Below are 25,616 nucleotides of genomic sequence, written 5' to 3' on the forward strand. Positions count from 1 at the left end.
CCATAGATGCTGCCTGATCTGCTGAGTGCTTCCAACAATTTATTTTTATTTTGATCAGGATAAGGCCCCTTGATCTTGCTCCACCACTCAATAAGATCATTGATGATCTGATCCTTGACCTCACCTACACCTTTTTGCCTGATTCCATAATTCTGTTGTCCAAACATCTATCTCAGCCTTGAATATATTTGAATTCTGAAGTAGAGAATTGCAGATTCACAATCCTCTGAGAAAAGAAATTCCTAATTCCTTCTCAACTTAGATTTAAGTGGCAACCACTTATCCTAAGACTATCCCATCTTGTTGTAGGCTTCTCCAATAGAGTAAAAATGTTCAGAGCATCTATCCTGTCAGGCCTCCTCAAAATGAGATCACTTCTAATTCTTCTAAATTCCAAGGAGTGTAGACCTGATCTACCCACTTGTTTCCTCATTAGACAATACTTCCATCCTATGGATCTACCTAGTGCATCTATTCTGCTATTCCTTTAAGGTAAATATATCCTCCCTTTAAAAAGGAGGCCAAACCTGTGTGTAGTACACCAGGTGTGATCTCACCAATGCCCTGTACAGCTACAGCAATATTTTCTTAATCTTCCTTACCATTTTACTTGCTATAAAGCCTAGCATCTGCTTAATTATTAATTACTTGCTGTTCCTGCATGCTAACTTTCTGTATTTCTCATACAGCCAGATTTTTTTGAATGTCAGTATTCAATAGTCTCATACCATAACACTGTGATTTTCCATCCTTCTATAGAATATATAGAAAGTGGAAGCTATACTTTTTTATTCACAGTCTGCTCTGTGTTTTAGATGGTTGCTGATCTCCTTATGATGGCCGCTGGACCTTCTTCAGCTCGAGCGCGGGAAACTCTTATTGCGGGATCATATAGCTCATTAAAGAAATAGTTAGCCCATTCCTGGAGAGAAACTTTTGATTTATTGTAGCTCATTAAACAGATGGTTAGCCCATTCCTAGGAAGACACTGTTGATATATTGTGTAGCTAGTGGTTATTATGGCTAGTGCGACTAATGATTTTGTAGCAGTTCTGTAGCTGTTAGTTTTCGTAACTGATAAGCCAGGTACAAGCGAGTCTCAGAACTCATAAGTAATAGAGACACATTGTGATGGTTTATAGCTGATAGCCTTGTTGCGACTAAGCATAGTATTGTTAATAACTGGTAGTTCTGTAGACTAGTACCAGTACTCCCAATGCACATAAATAATTGGTGGCACTCTGTGATTGAGTCCTGGAAAATGACTGTGGCGAAAGACAAATGGTTGTGAGCCAGGAGACAACTGTGAAAAGGAGGCAAATGGTGAAGGATGGAACTGTGAAGATAAGAGACATGATGGATTGTAACAATGTAATTGAGCTATGGAAAAAAGGTATAAAAAAAGGCCCGTGAGCTTTGCTCGGGGGCAGTCAGAGAGAGCAGTAGTCAGAGGGTGACTGGTAACTGACTGTCTGACTGTCACAACTTTTGTTTGCAAATAAAAGTTTAACTTCTTGAGGAATCTTCTGCTTCTCCTGGTCATCTATTTATTGCGAGTAACCACGACACTTCATACCAAAATAGATAATCTTCCCTCATTAAACCTCATTTCTCATCTTTTTGTCCGCTCACCTAACCTGTTTGTATTTCTTTGCAGAAACTTTGCATTCCCACAACTTATAAAGATTAGTTAGCAAAACTTGGATTTATAACATCGCTCTCGATTCAAGTCACTAGAGAATAAATAGCTGATCCTTCTTGCACCCCATTTGTTACAACTTACGACTTAAAAATGACCTTTCATTTCCTGTCTGTTAACAAATTCTCCTTTCATAGTTATATATATTCTTCAACCTCATGTGCCCTTAACTTGCGCTGTAATCTTTATGTGGCACTTTATCAAATGTTCATTTTGGACATCCAGATACATTACGTCTACTGGGTCCCCACTGTCCATCCTCAAAGAATGCTAATAAATCTGTTAAACATGATTTCCTTTTCATAAAACTATGCAGTTTTTGCCTAATCACGTTAAGCTTTTTAAAGTCCTCTATCGTCACTTAATTAATATTGGATTTCAGCATTTGCCCAACAACTAATGTTAGGTTAATAGGCCTGTAATTCTTAGTTTTCTCTCTCCCTCATTTCTTGAATAATGGCATTATGATTACTGTTTCCCAATCTGCTATGAGTTTTCCAAAATCCAGTTAATTTTGGAAGGTGATAACCAATGCATCCACCTTTTTTAGAACCTTAGGATACAGGATGCCTGCCTTTTCTGTAATAATAGTATATTTTTTTAAGTTTCTCACTTCCTTTTGCCTCTTTGTAGCCTTTTTGGTAAGCTTTTGGTATCTTTTTCAGTGAAGGCTGATGCAAAATATTTCTACTTGAAATGAGGTCCATCCCAACAAATAGCTCCCTCCTTTACCAGTACCAGTGCTCGTGACTCATGGACTGATACCCCATTTTCTCACACCATTCCTTACATGCATTCAACTCTCTGATCTGTTTGACTCCATGTTAATTTACATGTGACTAAAGTAGTATTCCAGATATGAATACCTTTGTGGTCCTGGTTGGTAATTTACACCCAAGCTCAGAACCTCCTTCTTAGTTCTACCTGCGTTGTTGGTTTCTACATGAACCACAACAGGGAGCTCCCTTCCCCCTCCATGGGGAGATGTCCTTAACATTGATACCAGCAAGGCAACACAGGCTTCAGGATACATGCTTATGGCTGCAGAGAAAAGCTTTTATCATCCTGACTGTCCCCCGCCATTCCTTTCACTTCACCCTACTGAATGGGCTCTCACAAAACTATGCTATGCTTCACCCTACATATTTGTACCCATAAAAGCAAAAAAGTTAATACATTGTATACCCTGTACTTGTCAGACAAGTTCAAAGGTCGAATTGTCAGTATCACAACATCCTGGATCCCCATACCTGCATATCCCACAATCACATCCTCCTCTCCCTCATCACTGCCCAAATACAAGATACAATCTAACCAAAGAGGTTTTACTGCTTTCTAGGTTAAACTGTTGAGGGAACTTTCCCCTTTCTTAATGCACTATAATGTTTGCAACCTAGAAAGCAGCCCTGAGCTGAATTGCTTCAAGATGCAGACATTACAAGTGTTTTGGAGACACAAGAGACTGCAGATGCTGGAATATGGGGCAAAACAAAAACAAACTGCTGGAGGAACAAAGGGGGTTGAGCAGATCTATGGGGGGTCAGGAATTGTTGATGTTTCAGGTTGAGACCCTGCATCAGGACCTGATGACAATTCCTTTCCCCCCTCACAGATGCTGCTTGACCTGCTAGTTCCTCCAGCAGTTTGTTTATTACTACAAGCGTGTTTGCTGGGATTCTCTATCAGCTTCCACAGATTACAACTAGATTCTGTGCAACCAGTCTGTGTGTCAGTAAAACATCTTCATTTACAGGCACCTCAACATTCATTCAAATCCCCAAGTACTGACAGCCTCTGCTGACAATGATTAAAGCTTACTCAGGTATCCAGTTATAGCTAATCACATAATTAATTGCTAATTCAATTAGCATTCAGTTGACTTGAAATTTACTAACACACAAAAAGAAACAACAAGTTGTGTTCTAAGTGCAATTTTAAATTCCAAATGCAAAACTAAGATTTCAGAAAGAGATCAATCCCGCACCAATTCCTTTCTCTGCCAAATTCCTGACTCTGCCTCTGTTCAAGGGCCACTCCTTTATAGCTTCACTTTAGGCAACCACTTTCCTACTTCTGTGACACTGCCACCAGGTGGCATAACTATGACCCACAGTCACTCAACATAATGTCACTGGCTGCTATTGAGATGCAAGAGAAGAATCAGAATCAGATTTATTATCATTGACATATATGTCATGAAATTTGTTGTTTTGCAGCAGCAACAAAATTACTATAAATTACAAAATAAATAGTGCAAAAGAAAGGAATAACAAAGTAGTGTTCATGGACCATTAAGACATCTGATGGCGGAGGGGAAGAAGCTGTTCCTAAATCACTGAGTGTGGGTCTTCAGGCTCCTGTACCTTCTCCCCGATGGTAGTAACAAGGAGAGGGTGTGTCCCAGATGGTGTGGGTCATTAGTGATGGATGCCACCTTCTTGAGGCACAGCCTCTTGGAGGTGTCCTCGATGGTGGGGAGGGTTGTTTCCATGGTAAAGCTGGCCGAGTCTACAACTCTGCAGCCTCTTGCAATCCTGTAGATTAGAGCCTCCATATCAGGCAATGATGCAATCAGTCAGAATGCTCTCCACCATCTGTAGAAATTTGTAAGAGCCTTTGGTGACATACCAAATCTCCTCAAATTCCTAATGAAGTTGAGCCACTGGTGTGCCTTCTTCATGAAGTAAAAGTCTGAGTTTAAAATGTTTACCTCCAAGATTCTCTTATTTATAGGAGGTCCAATGCTTTCCAGCAATGACCTGATCATTAGGTTCCATCACCTTGCCAAGCTGAGGATAATGAGTAGATAGATCAATAATAAAGAGTGGTTGAACAACTTTGATGTTGTTGTGATTGGCCATCTACTTAATATGTATCATATTCTATCAATGATAGGAGTAAATATGGCTGGCTTATACTAAAAACCAGTAATGGAGCATGAAAAAATGGGAGCAGGAACATAAGCTGCAGAGAGTAGTGGACTCAGCCCAATACATCATGGGCACATCTCTCCCCATCATCAGTAGTATCTATATGAGACGCTTCCTCAAGAAGGCAACATCTATCATCAAAGATCCCCTCCATCTGGGCCATGCCATCTTCCCACAGCTACCAACAGGCAGGAGGTACAGAAGCCTGAAGTCCCATACCTTCAGGTTCAAGAACAGCTACTTCATTTCATCCATTCGGTCCTTGAATCAACCTGCACAATCCTAATCACTACCTCAGTACAGCAACACTATGACCACTTTGACCACTTTGACCACTTTGCTCTACAATGGACTTTGTTTTTTTCTTGTTCTAATTGCTTTCTTTCTTGTAAACATTGTGCATAATTTATGTTTAATTTATGTTTTTCTTGTGAATGCTGCTTATCTGATGCTATGTGTCTGTCGTGCTGCTGCAACTAAGTTTTTCATTGTACCTGTGCATACACGTATTTGTGCATATGACAATAAACTCGACTTTGACTTTGATTAGCCTAAGCCTTTCTGTTGATGATTTACAACATATTATTATGTAACACAGGAGGTCACAGCCCCTTGGGCCTGTGCTGGCTACATAAAAGGACCATTGATTAATTCCACACCCCTGCACTTTCCTTGAAGCCAGGCAATTTGTTTTTCTTTTCAAGCAAAGCCCTTTTGAAAGTTCCTATAGAATCTGCTTCCACCATCTTTTCAGGTGCTACACTCTAGTTCACAGCAACTTGTTGGAGGGTAAAAAGAAACATCACCTCATCTGTCCTCCAATTTTTTTTTACCAATTATCTCAAATACTTTTATTTTCTGCCTCATATTTCTGATCACCAAGTAAAGCTCCCCTTACTCTCTTTGCTCTAAGGATAACACTGCTTCTCTATACAGCTCTTCCCTAGCATACAAACACCCAACTAGGTTACCAGGGCCGGATGGGATATATCCAAGGTTATTACAAGGTTGGCACAACATGGTGGGCCAAAGGGCCTGTATTGTGCTGTATTGTTCTATGGTTATGTTATGGGAAGCAAGGGAAGAGATTGCTGCGCCTTTGGTGACTATCTTTGCATCCTCACTGGCCACAGGAGTAGTGCCAGATGATTGGAGGGTGGCAAATGTTGTTCCTTTGTTTAAGAAAGGGAGTAGGGATAACCCTGGGAATTACAGACCTTCAGTGGTGGGCAAATTACTGGAGAAGATTCTTAGAGACAGGATTTATGGGCATTTAGAGAAGCATAGGCTGATTAGGGACAGTCAGCATGGCTTTGTGAGGGGCAGGTCATGCCTCATGAGCCTGATTGAATTCTTTGACAAAGCACATTGATGCAGGTAGAGCAGTGGATGTGGTGTACATGGATTTTAGTAAGGTGTTTGATAAGGTTCCTCATGGAAGGCTCATTCAGAAAGTCAGGAGACATGGGATCCAGGGAAACTTGGCTGCGTGCATTCAGAATTGGCTTGCCCATAGATGACAGAGGGTGGTGGTAGATGGAGCTTATACTGCCTGGAGGTTGGTGTTCCGCAGGGATCTGTTCTGGGACCCCTGCTCTTTGAGATTTTTATAAGTGACTTGGATGAGGATGTGGAAGGGTGGGTTAGTAAGTTTGCTGATGATACAAAAGTTGGTGGTGTAGTGGATAGTGTAGAAGGTTGCTGTAGATTACAACAGGATATTGATAGAATGCAGACCTGGACTGAGAAGTGGCAGATGGAGTTCAACCCAGATAAGTGTGAAGTGATACAGGACTCTTAGCAGTGTGGAGGAACAGAGGGATCTTGGGGTCCACGTCCATAGATCCCTCAAGGTTGCCGTGCAGGTCGATAGGATTGTTAAGAAGGCGTATGGTGTGTTGGCCTTCATTAGTCGTGGTATTGAGTCCAAGAGCCGTGAGGTGATGTTGCAGCTCCATAGAACTCTGGTTAGACCACACTTGGAGTATTGTGTTCAGTTCTGGTTGCTTCATTATAGAAAGGATGTGGAAGCTTTAGAGAGGCTGCAGAGGAGATTTACCAGAATGTTGCCTGGATTGGAGAGCATGTCTTATGAGGATAGATTGAGTGAGCTAGGGCTTTTCTCTTTGGAGAGAAGCAGGATGAGAGGTGACTTGATAGAGGTGTACAAGATGATAAGAGGCATAGATCGAGTGGACAGTCAGAGACTTTTTCCCGGGGCGACAATGGCTAACACGAGGGGACATAATTTTAAGGTGATTAGAGGAAGGTATAAGGGGGATGTCAGGGGTATGCTTTTTACACAGAGAGTGGTGGATGTGTGGAACGCACTGCCTGCAGAGGTTGTGGGGGCAGATACATTAGAGACGTTTAAGAGACTCTTAAATAGACACATGAATGACAGAGAAATGGAGGGCTATGTGGGAGGGAAGGGTTAGATAGATCTTAGAGCAGGATAAAATGTCGGCACAACATTGTAGACCGAAGGGCTTGTACTGTGCTGTAATGTTCTATGTTCTGTATGTTCTATGTACAGTCCGTATATACGAACAAGTGTTTGGGAGACCGGCGGGGTGAATTTGTCGGCTGCTGTGGGGCTGCAGGCATCTTCTGCCACCTGGGAACTCGGTTCACGGCTGCATTTCTCACGCAAGCTGTAACCTGGGGATGACCTGTACCCTCCAAAATTCTCTCAACCATAGCACTTTTCAACTGAAATAAAACTAGACAATGCTGGAAAACACTCATCAGGTCAGGCAGCACCTATGCAAAGCAAAACAGATTTAGCTTTTCAAGTCAAAAGGCCCTTCAACAAAACTGATGTCTGGGAACAGAACCTTTTGAGCAAGTCTCCTCAACACCTTCTCCAAAGCCTTGATATCATTCCTAAAGCATGATACCCAGAATTGGATACAATACTTTACTAATGCCTTAGCAATGATTTGTAAAGGCAAAGTAACAGTCCTGCTCACAAGGTCATAAATCAATTATATACGATAGACAACTTATATGGAGCATTACACTGTAGAGTTCTGACAATAAGAGAAAACTAATTTACATTACTATAAGGTCTTTCATGGTCTCAGATGTTCATTGTGCTTAACAAAACATTAAGCACTAAATTACTGTTATAATATAGAATTACATCAGCTAATTTGCACTTAATAAGGTCCTACAAAAAGAAACAGAATAAATGACCAGGACCATGTGCATTGGGGAATAACTATTGGCCAGGACAATGTCACATCAGAAAGATGATGCCTCCAACAATACAGCACACTTCTCAGCTTCGCACTGGAAGGTTAGGCCAGACTCTGCAGAGAGGCTTGATCTCATGGCTCTCTGATTTAAAGGTAAGAATGCTGCACACTGCACCCAGTGACACAAGGAAAGAATCTTATTGACTGAATGTTGAGGGAAGGATGAACTACAATTATTTAGTTCTTAGAGATTCTATCTACCAGATGGTTACATGTCTGTGCTGTAAGCACAAATAAATCCCTCAGGTCAGTTCAACAGCTGGAAAGTGTGCACCAGTCCTAACTCTATGTGTACAGTAAATTCATACTCTGGTGGACTGGGATGAGCAGCAAGTTGATCTGCATGAAAATATGCTCCACTGACATAGAAAAAGTATTGAGGTGTTCCCTGCATGAACTTCCATCAAGTGCTTTGGATTCAATGAAGAGCAGTTTACCCTGGTCACATCTTGAGATGCCGCAGTCCTCCAGTCGAGTGTTCCAGTCCATAGTGTAGCACCAGGGGCCAGCCAGATCATTATCTGGGTTGCGGCAGTAATTCTGATCCAAGCCTTTCTCTGGGAATTGACTGGGTGAGTTCCTGTTAAGAGCAAAATCCCAGTCATATATCAGTCAGATCTGACAAGTGCCATTAGAAGCTCAGTGGAATAATTAGGTAATGCTACCTAAGGTAACTCTGGACTTCTGACTCCCCTCTTATCATCATCATCTTCATTTTGTACATTCACATAGTAGCGGTAAGCATAATGCTATTACAGTGTCAGCAACCTGGGTTCAATTCTGGCCACTGTCTGTAAGGAGTTTGTACGTTCTCCCTGTGTCTGCGTGAGTTTCTTCCAGGTGCTCTGGTTTCCTCCCACATTCCAAAGACATATGGGTTAGGAGCTGTGGGCATGCTATATTGGCGCCGGAAACGTGGTGACACTTGAGGACTGTCCCCAGAGTACTCTGTGCAAAGATGCATTTCACTGTGTGTTTCGATGTATATGTGACTAATAAAGAAATCTTATCTTATCCTTAAAGAAGAGGAAGGATTCACAAAATGACCAACAGGGTGGTGGGGTGGGGGGCTGTGGAAGCAGGTGGTGGTGTTTTTGGGGAACAATATGAAGGAGTGGGATAACTCATGGGCGATGAACAGTCAGATGTAAATGCTGCTTCCTTCCTTACACCAGTCAGTAATATGACTAGTCCTCCACAGCAGGAGACATAGTGGGCTTCAGTAGTGCATACGATGAGGAAAGGCCATCCACACCCACCGTTGAGGAGTAAGGTAGAATTTAGAATCTGGTCTCTTGCCTCCAATCACCAGTCTGTGTGGACAGGGGTTCAAACCCTGCACCTTCTGACGCTGGAGTGTATATGGCTCATTTCTCCATTCCCTGCAAAACTGAAAATACTTCAAAGGCACAAAAATTCTGGGGCAAGAAACAAACGTGCACTTACTCCTTTCCAGGAAGAGCTCTTGGGCACCCATTGGCGTCATATAGAAAGGTCTGCTCTCATGAATGCACTGTTTACATAAGATCATGTCTCAGTCCTACAAAGGCCTTCTGAGCAATTTCTACTCTCCTCTTTCTAGCCCGTCCTTTGTAATCAAAGTTAAAAAAGCACCTCCTTAACTTGGTGGAATGAATAAAAGTGACTGTTTTCCAACATTAAAACCACTGGGATCACTATTTCATATATTCTTATAAGAGGATATTGGGCCCATCAAATCTATGCTAGCCCACAGAGCAATTGCATCAATCCCATTCTCCCACTTATCTCCAATTCTCTCTCTTATGTCCATCAACTTCACCCAAATTCTACCACACACCTACACACTAGTGGCAATTTACAGTGATCAATTAACCTACCCAGCTGCATGTCTTTGGGATGTAGGAGGAAACCAGAGCACCCAGAGGAAACACACATGGTTACAGAGAGAGAACTTGCAAACTCCACACTGACAGCACCAGAGGTCAGGATTGAACCCAGCTCACTGGAGCTGTGAGGTAGCAGCTCTACTAGCTACACCACTGATAACAAGTATGTTAGAATCCTGGAAGAAAAGGTAAAGACTAAGATCTCACAATTAATATCTCTACCTGTGCTCATGAGGGACGTTAGAGCTCCAGTGTTGGCAAGGTTTCCCACTTTTGGTCCTGGAGACAGTGCCCCTGTATGAGACTCCCTTGTTCACAATGCATTCTCGCATATAATCTGAAAAGACAGTATTGGATAACATCAGAGACAGAAAGAGACATAAACCTCTGTAAAATATACACATTTATTAGATACAATCTGTAATGCTAAATTAAGATGACTACTAACGATTATATTAGGGTTAGTCACAATAATTGAATGACAATCTTGTGCATATTAAATGGAAAGGACCTAAGGGGGGAGTGGATTTTAACCAGCACCCTCCTAAACACCCAAAGGATCTTTGTATATTTCACTAGGATAGGGATCACTGCTGTCCAGTAACCAATCTTGGTTTGAGATCTTAAGCTCCAACCACTCAGGGGCATAGACAGGGTGAAAGCACATAGTCTTTTTTTCCAGGGAGGAGATGCTAAAACAAGAGGGCATAGGTTTAAGATCAGAGGCGAGAGATTTGAAAGGGACATCAGGGGAAGCTTCTACACACGAATGGTGGTGCGTATTTGGAATGAGCTGCCAGAAATAGTAGTTGAGGCAGGCACATTAACAACATTTAAAAGCCAACTAGATAAGTACATGGATAGGAGAGGTTTCGAGGGCTATGGGCCAAATGCAGGCAGATGGGACTAACTGGTTAGGTGACACAGTTGGCATAGACAAGTTGGGCGAAAGGGCCTGTTTCCATGCTATATGACTCTTTTCCTCAGTTGGCCAAAGGTTGCACTGGTGCATTGAGGCTGTCTGTTTCAATGAACGAGTTGCTGATGGCTTGGAGCTTGGCCCCCAGCATAAGCAAACGTAAGTGTTATCTGTACACTGCACCGTGGCTGTTGAGGTTGGGATGACCTTGGTTCTGGAGTGTAATCATTGGAAAGACCAGTTGTGCTGAATAGCGTATTTCTTTGATGTAGAAGCAATATCACATTTCTTGCATATAGTCCACAAAGATAATCTCCTTTAGTCAGTGGAACAGTATCTGTCTAGGCTGTCAGGCATGCTCAGAAGACATGGGGCAACAGACCTCAGCAATCTAACCAACTCACAGCCTAGATGGATATTATTGCACTGAGGTATGTTGGAACAGATGAATCAACTCTTCTGGAACTAAAGCTCATCATGATCATGCAGCATAGACATTGATTCCTCCAGCAAAGCCTAGCAGTAGGCACTGCCTCTTGTCTAATGAACGATGAGGCTTCCATCAAAGATAGCTGTGCGCTGTATGTACGTATATTGATAGGTCAATGTACTACCGTTAAAGTGTGACTACATTGACCTCAATATTACAAAGGCAAAAATTGCTTGAAGCTTGATGTTACCATACTATTCATTGAGAGAGAATCAGTGCTGCAAAGCCTCAGATCGCATTTACTGGTTCACTTTATCCTTCCAAGATTGTTATGGAGATTAAACTCTCAGTCATCACAATGGCTTCACTCCAATGCTGTATTATCTTTAGAGAATGGTCAGGCACCCATTACTGCTATGCCTCACTGTAGTGTACCCATTAATAGGTCACCTTTAAACACAGCCTTACGATCATATGGTACAACTTTAAATTCTTGTAACTGAGCACAGTATTTCTGCAGCTGCCTTTCAGGCACAAACAGGCAAACTGTAATTTTGAAAAAGAAGGTCATTCTTTAAACAAATCTTATGACATCTCCTCTGGAACTAACTGACTGAAATTAACTCCTCTTGAATTAACTAAGACAGGCATGGTAGTGTAGCAGTTAGCGTAATGCTTTACAGCGCCAGCGACCTGGGTTCAAATCTGGCCACTGTCTGTAAGGAGTTTGTATGTTCTCCCCGTGTCTGTGTGGGTTTCCTCCAGGTGCTCTGGTTTCCTCCCACATTCCAAAGACGTACAGGTTAGGAAGTTGTGGGCATGCTATGTTGGCGCCAGAAGTGTGGCGACACTTGCGGGCTGCCCCCAGAACACTACGCAAAAGGATGTGTTTCACTGTGTGACACATGTGACTAATAAAGATACCTTATCTTATCCATAGAGGTATTGACGGCAATAGTTGCAAACTGACAATAAGGTTATGAAACATCTTGCTGGCTCCAATCATACTGTTGAAATTGTTCCTACAATTGTATCTATTGAACCAATTGACTCCAAGCCTCTTTAAGTATCATAGCTGATGAAAAAATATCGGGATAAGGAAACTTACCCTGCCTGCAGGGTTATATCATTTACAACAGGTGTGATAGGCCCAGGTTGATAATGAATCTAGGCTACTTATTTCCAGCAGCCATCAAGGGAAGCCCATAGAAGATGACTTAATTATAAGGCAAATAAACCTTTCATCGCATCCTTTTTGTCTTGGTAGGTCTGATACAGTAACTCTACATTTATGACTAGAGATCACAAACTGGGCAACAGAATCCCTATGTTCAGTCTGTTGACACATCTACAATTTTAAATTAATCTTTCAGGGATTTGCACTTGTGAGGGGAATGGAAGAATGGATTGTTTGATCTGCCACCCATAGGCTCTTCTCAGGTGCTAACACCTGGCTCCTGTAGTGCACCTGGGAAATTAGACCAAAACTGTCAGCTGTCTATGAATGTACTGGTGTACTGTGTATTTTGTGATAACTTGTGTTCCACTGAATGGTCCCTGATAGCAGGGTCTCCCTTATGCAGCCCCTGGCATTTTGATCAGCCAGTGACACATTCTGTGACAATATCTGGTGAATACTGGAAGCCAGAGTGAGGCAGACGGTAAAACCTCATTTTGTGGACCCATCAGTCATGTCAACTAAGCTCCTTATTATGGTCTTCAGTTACAGGGGCTTGAGAATGCACATGAGTAGGAAAGCCAGATAAGGAGGGGATTGTCAATATTCCATCCATCAAAATCAAATGAACTCCCAGGATACCTGGCATTGACAATGAGAAAGCTCATTTTGTGGTTAAGTACAACACAAACATTGTGTGAGGGGATGTCACCTGTGATTCACAAAGCATCTGAGTTCTAAAGATGAGCCTAATGTGTTATGTGATTGAGATCATTCGTGAACTGAATCTTAGGAAAGCTGCTAATAATAGAAAATCCATATGCCTGTGGCCACATGTTCTGTGCTAAAGGCAAAGTGTAGTAAGTCATTTCCCAAGAGTATTTAGCATCAGTGACATCAGAGATGCTGCATTGAGCAACAGACTGAGAGATATAGCACAGCAACCTTGCATGATCCTGAGAATAAGAAGTTAAGTTTGACAATGGCCTTGTGAAAGCAGGCTAAGCTTGGGTGTGCACCTATAGTTCAGGGTGCAGGTTTCAGATCTCTGTGTTAACCTTTTTGGTAAATCTTAGCCTGTAGAGACATTTCTTCTCAGAGAGGTCAAGTAGAAGAGCTGAGGAGAAAGTCTACTGTAAGGAGTTTTCTGTGTCTCTTTCCTTGGGTTTCTATCATGCTTAGGCTCCTCCAATTCCTGTTCTTCATTCCCAAGTAAACCAAAAGAAACTCCTAGTGTGCTCTCACTATAAGTACTTTCCAAGTTTTGAAATGGTAATAGAGTTCCATCACAGTGGTGATGAGTAATAAATTTCAGAATTAGGCAGCGACCAGAGTACAGGAGTTGCAACTGGGAGCTTGTGTGGTCCTATAAGTCATCCAGCTGCAGAGCAAACAGGGTTAAGAAAACACAGCAGACTTGCGAGTGACGAACAACAGAACAGCTATGTAAAGCTGTCATTGAACTTTTCTCTGGGAGTGATGTAATTCGGTAAGTGTGCATGCATCACAGGAAACTTGTCACCCATGCAATTCATGCTGGGGAGATCCCAGATGAATATCCAGAGAGACAAGGAAATGATATAGAAATGGTTGTTTATCTTGTCACTCTTGGAAAAGTCACCTTTAATGAACACAGCATTGAAATAAAGAGGGCTATATATCTAAATTTCAAGACCATCTTCTCTAATCATGTGTTATTAAACTCTTACAACACTTTAAAGGCCCCTATCAGGTTAACCAAAGCTAACCCTCTTATTAGAGAAGAGATTCCCACACAATGTAAAGACTCCAGGACATAATTCATATCAAATTTGGCAGAATCAATTTCAAAATCAAGGAATAATAAATATTTGAATACTGAAAGGCATATGGAAGAACAGAGGGATTTTGAAGTGCATGTCCACAGATCTCTGAAGGAAGCAGCTTAGAAGAATAAGATGACTTTGAAACCCCAGATACTTGCTTTTTTTGTCTGGCATACAGAATATAGCAGGAGTGCTAGAATTGTCTTAACACATCATTTCCTTGGTGGCCTAACCAATGTATTGTTCTGATCACTACTTTACAGAGTATGTAAACATGAGATATTAAGATATTTATTTATTAGTCACATGTACATCAAAACACACAGTGAAATGCATCTTTTTTGCGTTACCGAAAATGTTCTGGGGGCAGCCCACAAGTGTCACCACTCTTCAGGTGCCAACACAGCACACCCACAACTCCTAACCTGTACGTCTTTGGAATGTGGGAGGAAACTGGAGCACCCGGAGGAAACCCACGCAGAGACACAGGGAGGACGTACAAACTCCTTACAGACAGCCGCGGAAATTGAACCCAGGTCGCTGGCGCTGTAATAGCATTATGCTAACCACTACACTACCGTGACGAGGTTTATAAGGACGTTGTCAGGTCTGGAGAATGTACAGTAAGTTAAGAAGAGAGATTGGCTAGGCTGGTTTTGTTTACTTTGGAACAAACTAAACTAGGGGATAAAATTTTAAGATAATAACATGAAAGATTAGACAAGGGTGAAGAAAATCATTTTTCATTCAAAATGTGGTGGTGGGAGGGGCAGGATTGGAACTCACTGCAATTCTCACACCTTCTGGAAACAAATGTATTTTTTGTGAGTCAAGCCAGAGGAAAAAAGACCCACCTTTCTTTTCATACAGATCAACATGATTGTGTCTCTTTCGCTCTGTGCCTGAAGTGTGACTGGTCCAGGGCAGAAGTTGGCACTCCTTGTTCTGCAGGTCATAATTAAAAGACCTAAGTGAAAAAGAGAGAATTTTACTTTTTTAACCTATTCATTCACTAGGTTGACCACTACCTTGTTGACCACCTTGTTAACCACTCCAATTTCCCCCTGAATGTTAGCCCATTTCAAAGGGCTATTAAGAATCAACTACATGGCTGAGGATCTGGAGTCACATATAAACCAGATTGGATGTTTCCTTCCCTGAAAGCCCTTAGTGAATCTTTTCTTTCCATGTGATGCCAAATGCAAAGCATAAGTTGGAACTGAAAAATCTATGATTGCTATGGAAGTCCACACAAATCTTACCGGATGGAAAGGCCACCACCACCACCTTTGTTTTTTTTCTACTGGACTCTTCTGAGCTTTTTTATGAGTTGTATTTCATTATTTATTCTTTTCCTCACCCAGGTAACCAGCATCAATGGGCTTCTGAAAGGGAGTTTACAGAAAAGGAAAGTGCGTTGTGGTCGCTTGTCCTCTCATTGACACTTCATGGAATAGGTGAGATAACCTCACATTGATAGACATTTCAATATCATGATCTACCAATCCCACAGAAAGTGTACCAACACACTGATATAACACTGTTCATGGTAAAACATCTCAAGTTGTTTCACAGTACAGAAGTCATCTGCTAACGGTGCTTTAGGCTGTTCTTTGAAAGATACAGTATATCCAATTCATCTCACTGCCCTGCTCTTACCTCATAGCCTTCGAAATTTCCTTTTCCATTTTGAAAGTAAGTGTTTTATCTGCTTCTTCACAGAAACACATTCAGACAAATCAACTGTCATCAAATCACATAAGAAGATATTAGAGAAAGGAGGAGAGGTTTAAAGATGAAATTCCGTATCTTATGGGTTTGGGTGCTGAAGGTACCACCACTACTATTGGTGAAAAGAAGGGAAGAATTGCCAAGGGGCCAGAGATCTCAGAGGATTAAAAGACTTTAGGATGTATCAGGAAAGAGAATAGTTAGACCAACAAGTGTTTTGAAGAAGAAGGTAAGAGTATTAAGTTCAAGGCATTGCCACACCAGGAATGTATGTAAGTCAGCAAGCAGAGGAATAATGGGTGAATAACATATGCGAATTAGAAAATGGCCTGTAGAACTTTGGCTGAGCTCAAAGGTAGAAGATGTTCAATTGATTTTAGGAAGCTTTTCAGAAGTTTCTAATTTTGTTTGTATTTTCAACCAACAACACATACGGCATTAGCCATGCCACTCCCAGCAGCCTCTGTAGCCAGACATAATGCACGTCCATCCTTCCTCCAGGTGAGCCTACATGCAAGCCCAAGGACCTGAACGATTGGCCATGGTCAGGGGATGTATACATACTACAGGCTGAGGTTTTTCCACATCAGGGGTGAGCTGCGAGCTCTCAAACCCTAGAAATCCAAACCCCAATTCTGAAAGTGGGAAACTCAGCTCTGTCTCCAGAGATTCTACCTTTCTAATAAAGTAAACTGGTAAGCTGGGGGGTGAATAATCCTGTTTCCAGAGAGGACTTTACCTGCACTGAAGCTCATTGGTACACCGGCCTGCACATTGTTCTTCAGACATAGGCTCCGCCTCTATGCGAATAGATCCATACCGAAGCTGCACTCCTTTGGAACGGTGGTAGTCATTAAGAGGACTCCGCTGTCCTGGAAAAGAAGACTTATATTATTCCTCAGCTTTACCAAGACAAGGGGGCACTATGTAATTGCCTGCCATCAAGGGCTGAAGGGGAAAAGAAACTTCAATGCTCTAAACTGGAACCACCCTTAATCTCATATTATAGGTAATGCAGATATCAGGACCAGTGAAGAAACATGGATACTGGTGATGCCAGTGTCTAAATTATCAATGTAAACACTCACAAATCACTGAAAATGAAAGACAGGAAAAGGCCAGTGCCCCATGATTGTAAGAAAATGAGAAATATAGTAGTAGGCCATTCAGCCCTTGTGCCAGCTCCACCATTTAATATCACAGCTGATCTTTTACTTCTAAATCTAAATTTTGCCGTTCTTCTAAACACTGGAGAATAAAAGCCCAGACTCCTTAATCTTTCCTCAAAAGACTAATACCCTCATCCCGGAAATCAATCTGGTGAACCTTTATTGCACTCTGTCATAAGTATATCCTTCCTTAGCTAGGAGACCAGACCTGTTCACCATTTTCCAGTGTGGACTCACAAGGACCCAATATAATTTCAGGAGGATGTCTTTTGTATTCAAAGTTCTCTTACAATAAAGACCAACCTGCATGTTAACTTTCAGTGGTTCACATGCAAGGACACCCAGGTCACTCTGAACACCAATTCTTTTCAATCTCTAACCATACAAAATACCTTGTTTTTCTATTTTTTCTATCAAAGTGGATGACCTTACATTTTCTACATTACTTTCTATCATTCACCAATCCTGTCTTTATACTCTGAAACATTTCTGCACTCTCCTCATGACCTACACTGCCATTCAGTCTTGAAGCATGTGCAAACTTGGATCTATTGGACTTAGACTCCATTCCAAATCTCTGATATATGTACATGGTGAACAGCTGCAGTCCCCCTGTTAGTCACAGCCTCTCAAAGCAAAATGACTCATTTATTCCCACTCTGTTTTCAGTCCTAAATCTATACCAGTATATTAACCTCAATCCCACATGCTCTATGCTTATTTAATAAACCCCCAGGTGACAGCTCAACAAAGGGTTACCGAAGGCCTAAATGCACACCTGCTGGTTTGCTTATCTATTCTGTTAGCTACTAGCTCAAAAAGCATGATTTCCTTTTCATAAATACATGCCCAATCTTATTATTTTTTAAGTGTTCTGTTACCATTCCTTTAACTAGATTGTAGAATCTGAGCCAGGGCCTAAGTTTGAATGGGAATAAATTAAAAACTTACCTGCAGAACCAGTATGGGCACACAGATTTGATTGTGTGGGACAAGACTGATGTGAGTTATGTGTAATGTACTGTGATAGTACACTGTGAGGGAATTGATATGGGTTATGCATATTGTACTGTGAATGTACCCTGTGAGGGATGGGACCAATAAGGGTTATAACATAATGTTATAGGTGTATATTGTGTAGACAGTGCTGATGTGAATTGTATTTACATTTTTATGAATGAGCACCATGGGAAAAAGACTGATCTTAAAAAGGCTATTTACTAAATGCAGTAATTTCATCTGAAGCAGTTTGTTGATGTTTAAATATAGTAACATTGAACTTTGACATCACTACATTTAGTAATGACATAGATAAAGTCTATTACAGCAGAGAAACAAGACCTTTGGCCATCTAGTCCATGCCGACCTGATCTTCTGCCTAGTCCCATCTACCTGCACCCGGACCATATCCCTCCAAACCCCTCCCATCCATGTAACTATCCAAACTTCTCTTAAATGTTACAACTGAACCAACATCTACAACTTCCACTGGCAGCTCATTTCACACTCACACCATCCTCTGAGTGAAGAAGTTTCCCCTCAGATTCCCCTTATATATTTCACCTTTCACCCTAAACCTATGACCTCTAGTTCTAGTCTCACCCAACCTTAGGGGAAAAAGCCTGCATGCATTCACCCTATCTATACGCCTCATAATTTTGTATACATCTATAAAATATTCCCTCATTCTCCTGTGCTCCAGGGAATAAAGTCCTTACCTATTCAACTTTTGTCTATAACTCAGGTCCTCAAGTCCTGGCAACATCCTTGTAAATTTTCTTTGCACTCTTTCAAGCTTATTGATATCTTTCCTGTAGGTAAGTGACCAGAACTGCACACAATACTCTAAATTCAGCCTCATCAACGTCTTGTACATAACATCCCAACTCCTGTAACCAGTGCCCTGACTTATGAAGGCCAAAGTGCCAAAAGCTCTATTTACGACCCTATCTACCTGTGATGCCATTTTCAAGGAAATGTGGATCTGTATTCCAGGTCCATTTGCTCTATTGCACACCTCAGAGCCCTATCATTTACTGTGTAAGTCTTACCCTGGTTTGCTCTCCCAAAGTACAACACCTCACACTTGTCTGCATTAAATTCCATCAGCCATTTTTCAGCCTGTTTTTCTAGCTGGTTAGCATCACGCTGCCAGCTTTGATAGCCTTCTTCATTGTCCACTACACCCCCAATTTTGGTGTCATCCGCAAATTTGCTGATCCAGTTTACTACATTATCATTTAAATCATTAATATAGATGATAAACAACAATGGACCTAGCACTGATCCCTGCGCACACCATTGGTCACAGGCCTCCAGTCAGAGAGGCAACCATCTACTACCACTCTCTGGCTTCTCCCGCCCAGCTAATGTTGAATCTTATTGGCTACTTCATTCTGAATGCCAAGTGGCATAACCTTCTGGACCAGCCTCCCATGCGGGACTTTGTTAAATAGTAGATAGTGAAGTTTAGTCACTGATATAATGTAGGAAATATGGCAGGCACACAGCAAACTTATAATGAACAATCTTCTTATTTTTAGCAAATCTGATTGAAGGATGAATACTGATGCTGGGGATACCTCGCCTACTCTTCTTCGAAATAAAGCATTGGGATGTTTTACATTTGCCTGATAGATCTAAAGGGGCCTCAGTTAATATCCTATCGAAAAGATAAAATCTCCATCAGTTACCATGAGTTCTTTTCTCCCTTGCTTCTGGGCTTTCCTGCCATAGGGAACATTCCTCCTGCATCTAATCTGCCCAATCCTGACAGGATATTTTTAAGTTTCAATGAGGTCCCTTCTCATTCTTCTGAACTCCAGCAAATATAAACCCAATTGTCCCAATCTCACTTCATATGTCATCCCAGGAATCAGTGAAACTTCACCATGCTCCTTCCATGGCAAGAACGTTTTTTCTCAGAAAAGGAGATCAAATTAACACACAATACTCAAGGTGTGGTCTCACCAGGACCCTGTATTATTGCCAGGTCAAGGTGAGGAATACTGGGGATCAGGAATGTGGGCAAGTTTGCGGCCAGAGCCAGGATCTGGAGTGCTTGCATGTTTCAGTTTCTACTGACAACTGAAACTTAATAAGCTGAAATTCTATTTCCCATTCCTTTTAAGCTCATTGGGGCTCAGTTTTCTGCTCCCTTTAAACTTGAGGAGTTAACTGGAAAATTATTATATTGCTGTGTAACATTGTAAAAATAGTGAAATAAAAGTGTTAGGGTATACATTGGAGTAAGATCCAATAGTCTGGAAAATCTGCTGGTCTGGCACCACCAAAGTCTTGAGGGTGCCAGATTAACTGAGGTTTACTGTATTTGCTTTCTTAACTGCTGCTGCATTGCATGCTTCCCTTCATCAGCTGGTGTGTGAGGGACCCAGATGTCCTTGCATCTCCTCCTTTCCTAATCTCAACCAAAATGATAAATACACATTTATCCTCATTAAACTGCATCTGTCATCCACTTGCTCACTCACTCAACCTGTTGAAAGCAGTCTGGAGCCTTTCTGCGTCCTCCTCATATGTCACACCCCCACTCAGTTTTGTGTTGTTCACAAACTTGGAGATAGTCCCTCATCTAAATCATTTATAAATATTGAGAATAATTTGGGTCCAAGCACTGAACCTTGTGGTACCCCATCAGTCACTGCCTATCGCTCAGAAAAGGATCCATTTATTCCTATACCTTATTTCTGAAAGTCCAAGTACACTACATCCACTCTACCAGTTACATCCTCAAACAATCCAGTAAATTTGCCAACTTTTTCTTCACTGTTCCCAAATACTCTGCTATCACATCTTTAGTAATGGTTCAGCAATTTCCCCACTTCTGATATCAGCCCTTCCAGGTGAGGCAAAGATTCACATGCACCTCCTCCAACCTTGCCGACTGCATCTGGAGCTCCTGATGTGGCCTCCTCTACATTGGCGAGACCAAGCGCAGACTAGTTAACCAGTTAGTAGAGCACCTCTGCTCTGTATGCTATGGTCATCCCAAGTTCCTAATGACATTTCAACTCCCTTCCCATTCCCACACTAATCTGTCCATCTTCAGCTTTCTCCATTGCCAGAGTGAGGCCCACACAAACTACACCTGATATTCCGCCTGGATAATCTACAACCCAATAGCATGAACATTGAATTTTCCAATTTCAGCTAACCCTCACCTCCTGTGTTCAGCTCTCTCAGACTCTCTTGGTGGCGCTAGATGGAGTAGGTCGCATCTTGGCACTGCTCCACTCACTTTTTAATTTTTTGTTCACCATGTCCTAATAAGACTTTTATAATACTTTTATAAGATTGATTTTGATTTTTAATTGCCGGAAATGAACACCAGAGCTAAAGCTGCAGCTGATAGAAAGGGTAATGGAGACCGTCAACTTACTTTGGAAGCTATTTCTAAACTCCTGGATAAAAAACTTGATCAGAAATTTTCCACTTTGGAAACACTGTTAAAGGAGATTGAAGACAGACAAACAACACTTCAACACTTAAACAGGAAAATGTTATACAACAGCAATTAATTGCTCAACTGGATGAAGCTGGCAAAGAGAGAGATCGTAGACTGAGCTTACTGGAAAAAGATTTAGCTGCAACCACCCAAATACTGGAACAGCAAAGACAGAAGATTATTGATTTAGAAAGCCGCAGTCAGAGGAACAATTTGAGGATTATTGGCCTTTGCGAAGATGCTGAAACTGGTAATCCTATTGAATTCTTTTCCAAACTTCTGATGGATGTGTTTGGCTCTGAAGTTTCTTCTGTACATCCTATACTTGATCGTGCTCACCGAGCATTAAGACCAAATCTCCCGGCAGATCAAAAACCACGGCCAGTAATATTGAGATTTCACTATCTTAGTACTAAAGAGCATTTGATTCGAAATGCTTGTCGTCAAGGAATGATACAATATAAAGATTGGAAGTTTCATCTGGTTGAAGATTACAGCCCAGAAGTTATGGAAGAGAGATTGCGTTATAAAATGATTATGTTGCGACTTTATCAAGGGAACTATCGACATGCATTATTGTTCCCAGCTCGCCTGAGGATTGTATTCCCTGACAAATCACGCAAATGGTTTAAATCTGTGAATGAAGCTGAAGAATTTCTCAAAGATTAACTCTTGACTTCAGATGGTTAAGAAATGTGCTATTCTTTGATTTTTATACCTATTTGGTCTACAAGGTAATAATTAACTTACAGATTTAAACATTTTTAAGTCCGGAGATCTTTTCCTGCCCTTTGTTAACACTTTTGTGTTTGGCTCTAGAACGTGGATACTTATCATGTTTCTATTTAACAATTTTTTTCCTTATATTATTCTACTTTAATATTTTTAATGGTTTGTTTTGGTAATAATTAAGAATCTGACTGGGTGACTGATTGCTTTTTTTTAAATAATAGTAAGATTGTATTTTTTAAATGTCAATTGTCAGTATTTTTGGCTGTGTAGAACTTTCTCAGCAAGCCTGTTTATAATTTCGAATTGTTGTTTTGGGTACTTGTACCTTCATGTTTTCACTACTGATGGTGTTATGCATTCCTTTTAACTTGGAGATTTGCCACCAAAAGAGGTGGGGTTAAGGGATTTAGTGGGTAGCATTCTGGCTGTCAATTGGCCAGTTTTTGGGCTTTTGTGGGTGGGGGGTGGGGCTGTTTTTAGTTTAGTTTTTTTCTTCTTCTGGACTGATAAACTACAAATATGCCTGAATTGTCGTCATAGTTGGCTCCTCTTTGAACTCTTTTTCCTCTTCCTGTTAATGAGTCTCCTGTGCAGTAAGGTTAACCCTTTACACACCATATATTTTTAGTCTATTAAAGTGGATAATATGATTAATTTTGTTTCATGGAATACAAACAGTTTAAATAATCCAATTAAGCGGAAGAAGATTTTTCATAGACTGAACACTCAGATTATTTTTGCTCAGGAGACTCATATTAGCAGAGAGGATAATCAGCACCTTTTTAGATTTTGGGGGGGGTCAACAGTTTCATTCTAATTCACAAGCAAAGGTGAAAGGAGTCTCTATTTTTATAGACTCCTCGATTTCATTTGTTCATTATGAACAATTTCAGACCCAAATGGTAGATTTTTTATTAATTACTGGCTTACTTCATAACAAAAAAAGTTGTTATGGTTAATGTTTATGCACCTAATGTTGATCATCCCAAGTTCTTTAAACATTTATTTGCATCTTTTCCTAATTTAAATGAATATACGTTGATTATGGGTGGAGATTTCAATTGTTGTTTAAACCCTTCGATGGATAGATCTGTGTCGAATCAAGTACTTCCAAACAAATCCGCTGTTTTTATTAATTCCTTTTTAGTTGATTCTGGAATTTTAGAAGGTTGGAGATTTCTACACCCATATGATAGAGTTTTCATTCTCTCCTCATGTCTATCACAACTACTCTAGAGTTGATTATTTCTTTATTGACTCTTGATTAGCTCCATCTGTTATTGACTGTGAGTATGATGCAATTGCTGTTTCTGATCACGCACCATTGAAACTATCAATCAGATTAGTGGACATAGTCTCTGGTGCCAGACAATGGCGACTCAATTCTTCTCTACTTCAAGATTTAAACTTTGTTAATTTTATTAAAGAACAGATTTCCTTTTTCTTCTCAACTAATTTTACGGAAGAAATTTCCAGTGGGATCTTTTGGGATACCTTTAAAGCTTATATCCGTGGTCAAATTATTTCATACTCTGCTGGATTGAAAAAACGAACTAATAATGAATTATGCATATTGGTTGATAAGATTGAAGAAATCGATAAAAAATACTCTGATGCTCCTAATTTGGAGCTTTATAAAAAGAGAATTGAACTTCAATTGCAACACAGTTTATTATTGACATCTCCAATTGAAAATCAACTACTCAAAACTAGAGTCAGTTTTATATACATGGTGATAAATCTGGCCACCAACTGAAAGCTGCTTCGACTAAACATCAGATTATTAAAGTGTGTAAATGAGATGGTAATTGGACGGTTGACCATGATCAAATCATAAATCTTTTCAAGAATTTTATACTTCTTTATATCAATCAGAATTTCCTGAGGATTCTACATCAATGCATGAATTTTTAAGGAATTCAAAGATTCTGAAATTATCACTTAATGAACATTTAATATTAGATGCATCCATTTCAGAAGAAGAAATAAAGAAAGCAATTTTTTCAACGAATTCGGGTAAAACACCTGGTCCCGATGGGTATACAGTTGAATTTTTTAAAATCCTTTTCGGATCTTCTTGTTCCCTGGTTAGGTAAAATTTTTAAAGATGCCCTATCAGCAGGTAAATTACCACAATCCTTTTATGAAGCAACTGTCTCTTTAATTCTTAAAAAGGATAAAGATCCTACTGAATGTGCATCATACAGACCTCTCTCTTTATTGAACGTGGACTCCAAAATTTTTTCCAAAATATTGGCTTATAGACTGGAAAAGGTACTTCCACAAATTATTTCTGATGACCAGACAGGATTTATTAAGAATCGCTATTTGCATTTTAATATTAGGAGGTTAATGAATATTGTATATACCCCTTCATCTACAATTCCAGAATGTGTTATCTCGCTAGATGCTGAGAAGGCGTTTGATAGAGTCGAATGGGAATATTTATTCAACACGCTTGAGAAATTTAATTTTAGCCCAAATTTTATATCTGCAACTAAATTGATATACCATACACCTTTGGCTTCAATACTCACTAATAATCAGAGATCCCCCTTTTTCAGGCTTTTTTGAGGCACTAGACAGGGCTGCCCTTTAAGTCCTGTATTATTTGATATTGCCTTGGAACCCTTGGCAATTGCCTTTCGGGACTCCTCTGTATCACTCGTGGAAAGGGGACCCATAAGATATCACTATATGCAGATGACCTGTTACTTTATATCTCTAACCCTGAGAAATCTATCCCTGCTGCATTATCACTGCTTGCTCAGTTTAGTGTTTTCTCTGGTTATAGATTAAATCCTAACAAGATTGAGCTTTTCTCAGTAAATACGCAAGTCTCAATTTATAGGCAATTACCATTTAGATAAGTGACTGATTATTTTATGTATTTGGGTGTTAAAATTACCAAGAAGCACAAGGACTTATTCAAAGCTAACTTTTTACCTTTAATCGATCATGTTAAACAATTGTTTACTAAATGGTCCCCATTGTCTCTATCATTGATTGGTCAAATTAATGCGGTTAAAATGAATATTTTACCAAAAGTTTTTTATTTATTTCAGGTGCTTCCAACCTTTATCTCGAAATCCTTTTTCGATACTATTGATTCTAAAATTCTTTCATATATATGGCAGAATAAAAACCCAAGGTTAAGTAAGAAATATTTACAAAAATTAAAAAAGGATGGCGGTATGGCTTGCCCAACTTTAGATTTTACTATTGGGCAATTAATATTAGACATCTAATTTTTTGGACACAAGATTTAGATGTAATTCAATGTCCCCGATGGGTGTATCTTGAGTATGAGTCTGTGCAAGGATTTTCATTAGCTTCTAGTTGAGGAGCCTCACTCCCTTTTGCACTTACTAAATTGAGTAAACAAATGATTAACCCAATAATTAAACATACAATACGAATATGGTTTCAAT

General features: G+C 40.4%; 1 protein-coding gene across 1 annotated transcript in view; it reads right to left on the bottom strand.

Annotated features, from left to right (window-relative positions):
• mst1 (macrophage stimulating 1) overlaps positions 1–25,616 on the bottom strand; it is a 67,248-nt gene that overhangs the window by 35,846 nt on the left and 5,786 nt on the right. The window contains exons 2-5 of the mRNA XM_052018878.1: positions 16,559–16,691; positions 14,943–15,055; positions 9,980–10,094; positions 8,327–8,469 (exon numbers count right to left, since the gene is read on the bottom strand). Coding sequence (XP_051874838.1) covers positions 8,327–8,469; positions 9,980–10,094; positions 14,943–15,055; positions 16,559–16,691 — 504 coding nt within the window. The remainder of the gene's footprint in view (positions 1–8,326; positions 8,470–9,979; positions 10,095–14,942; positions 15,056–16,558; positions 16,692–25,616) is intronic.

Source organism: Pristis pectinata, chromosome 6 (genome assembly GCF_009764475.1).
Source record: "Pristis pectinata isolate sPriPec2 chromosome 6, sPriPec2.1.pri, whole genome shotgun sequence".
NCBI lineage: Eukaryota > Metazoa > Chordata > Chondrichthyes > Rhinopristiformes > Pristidae > Pristis > Pristis pectinata.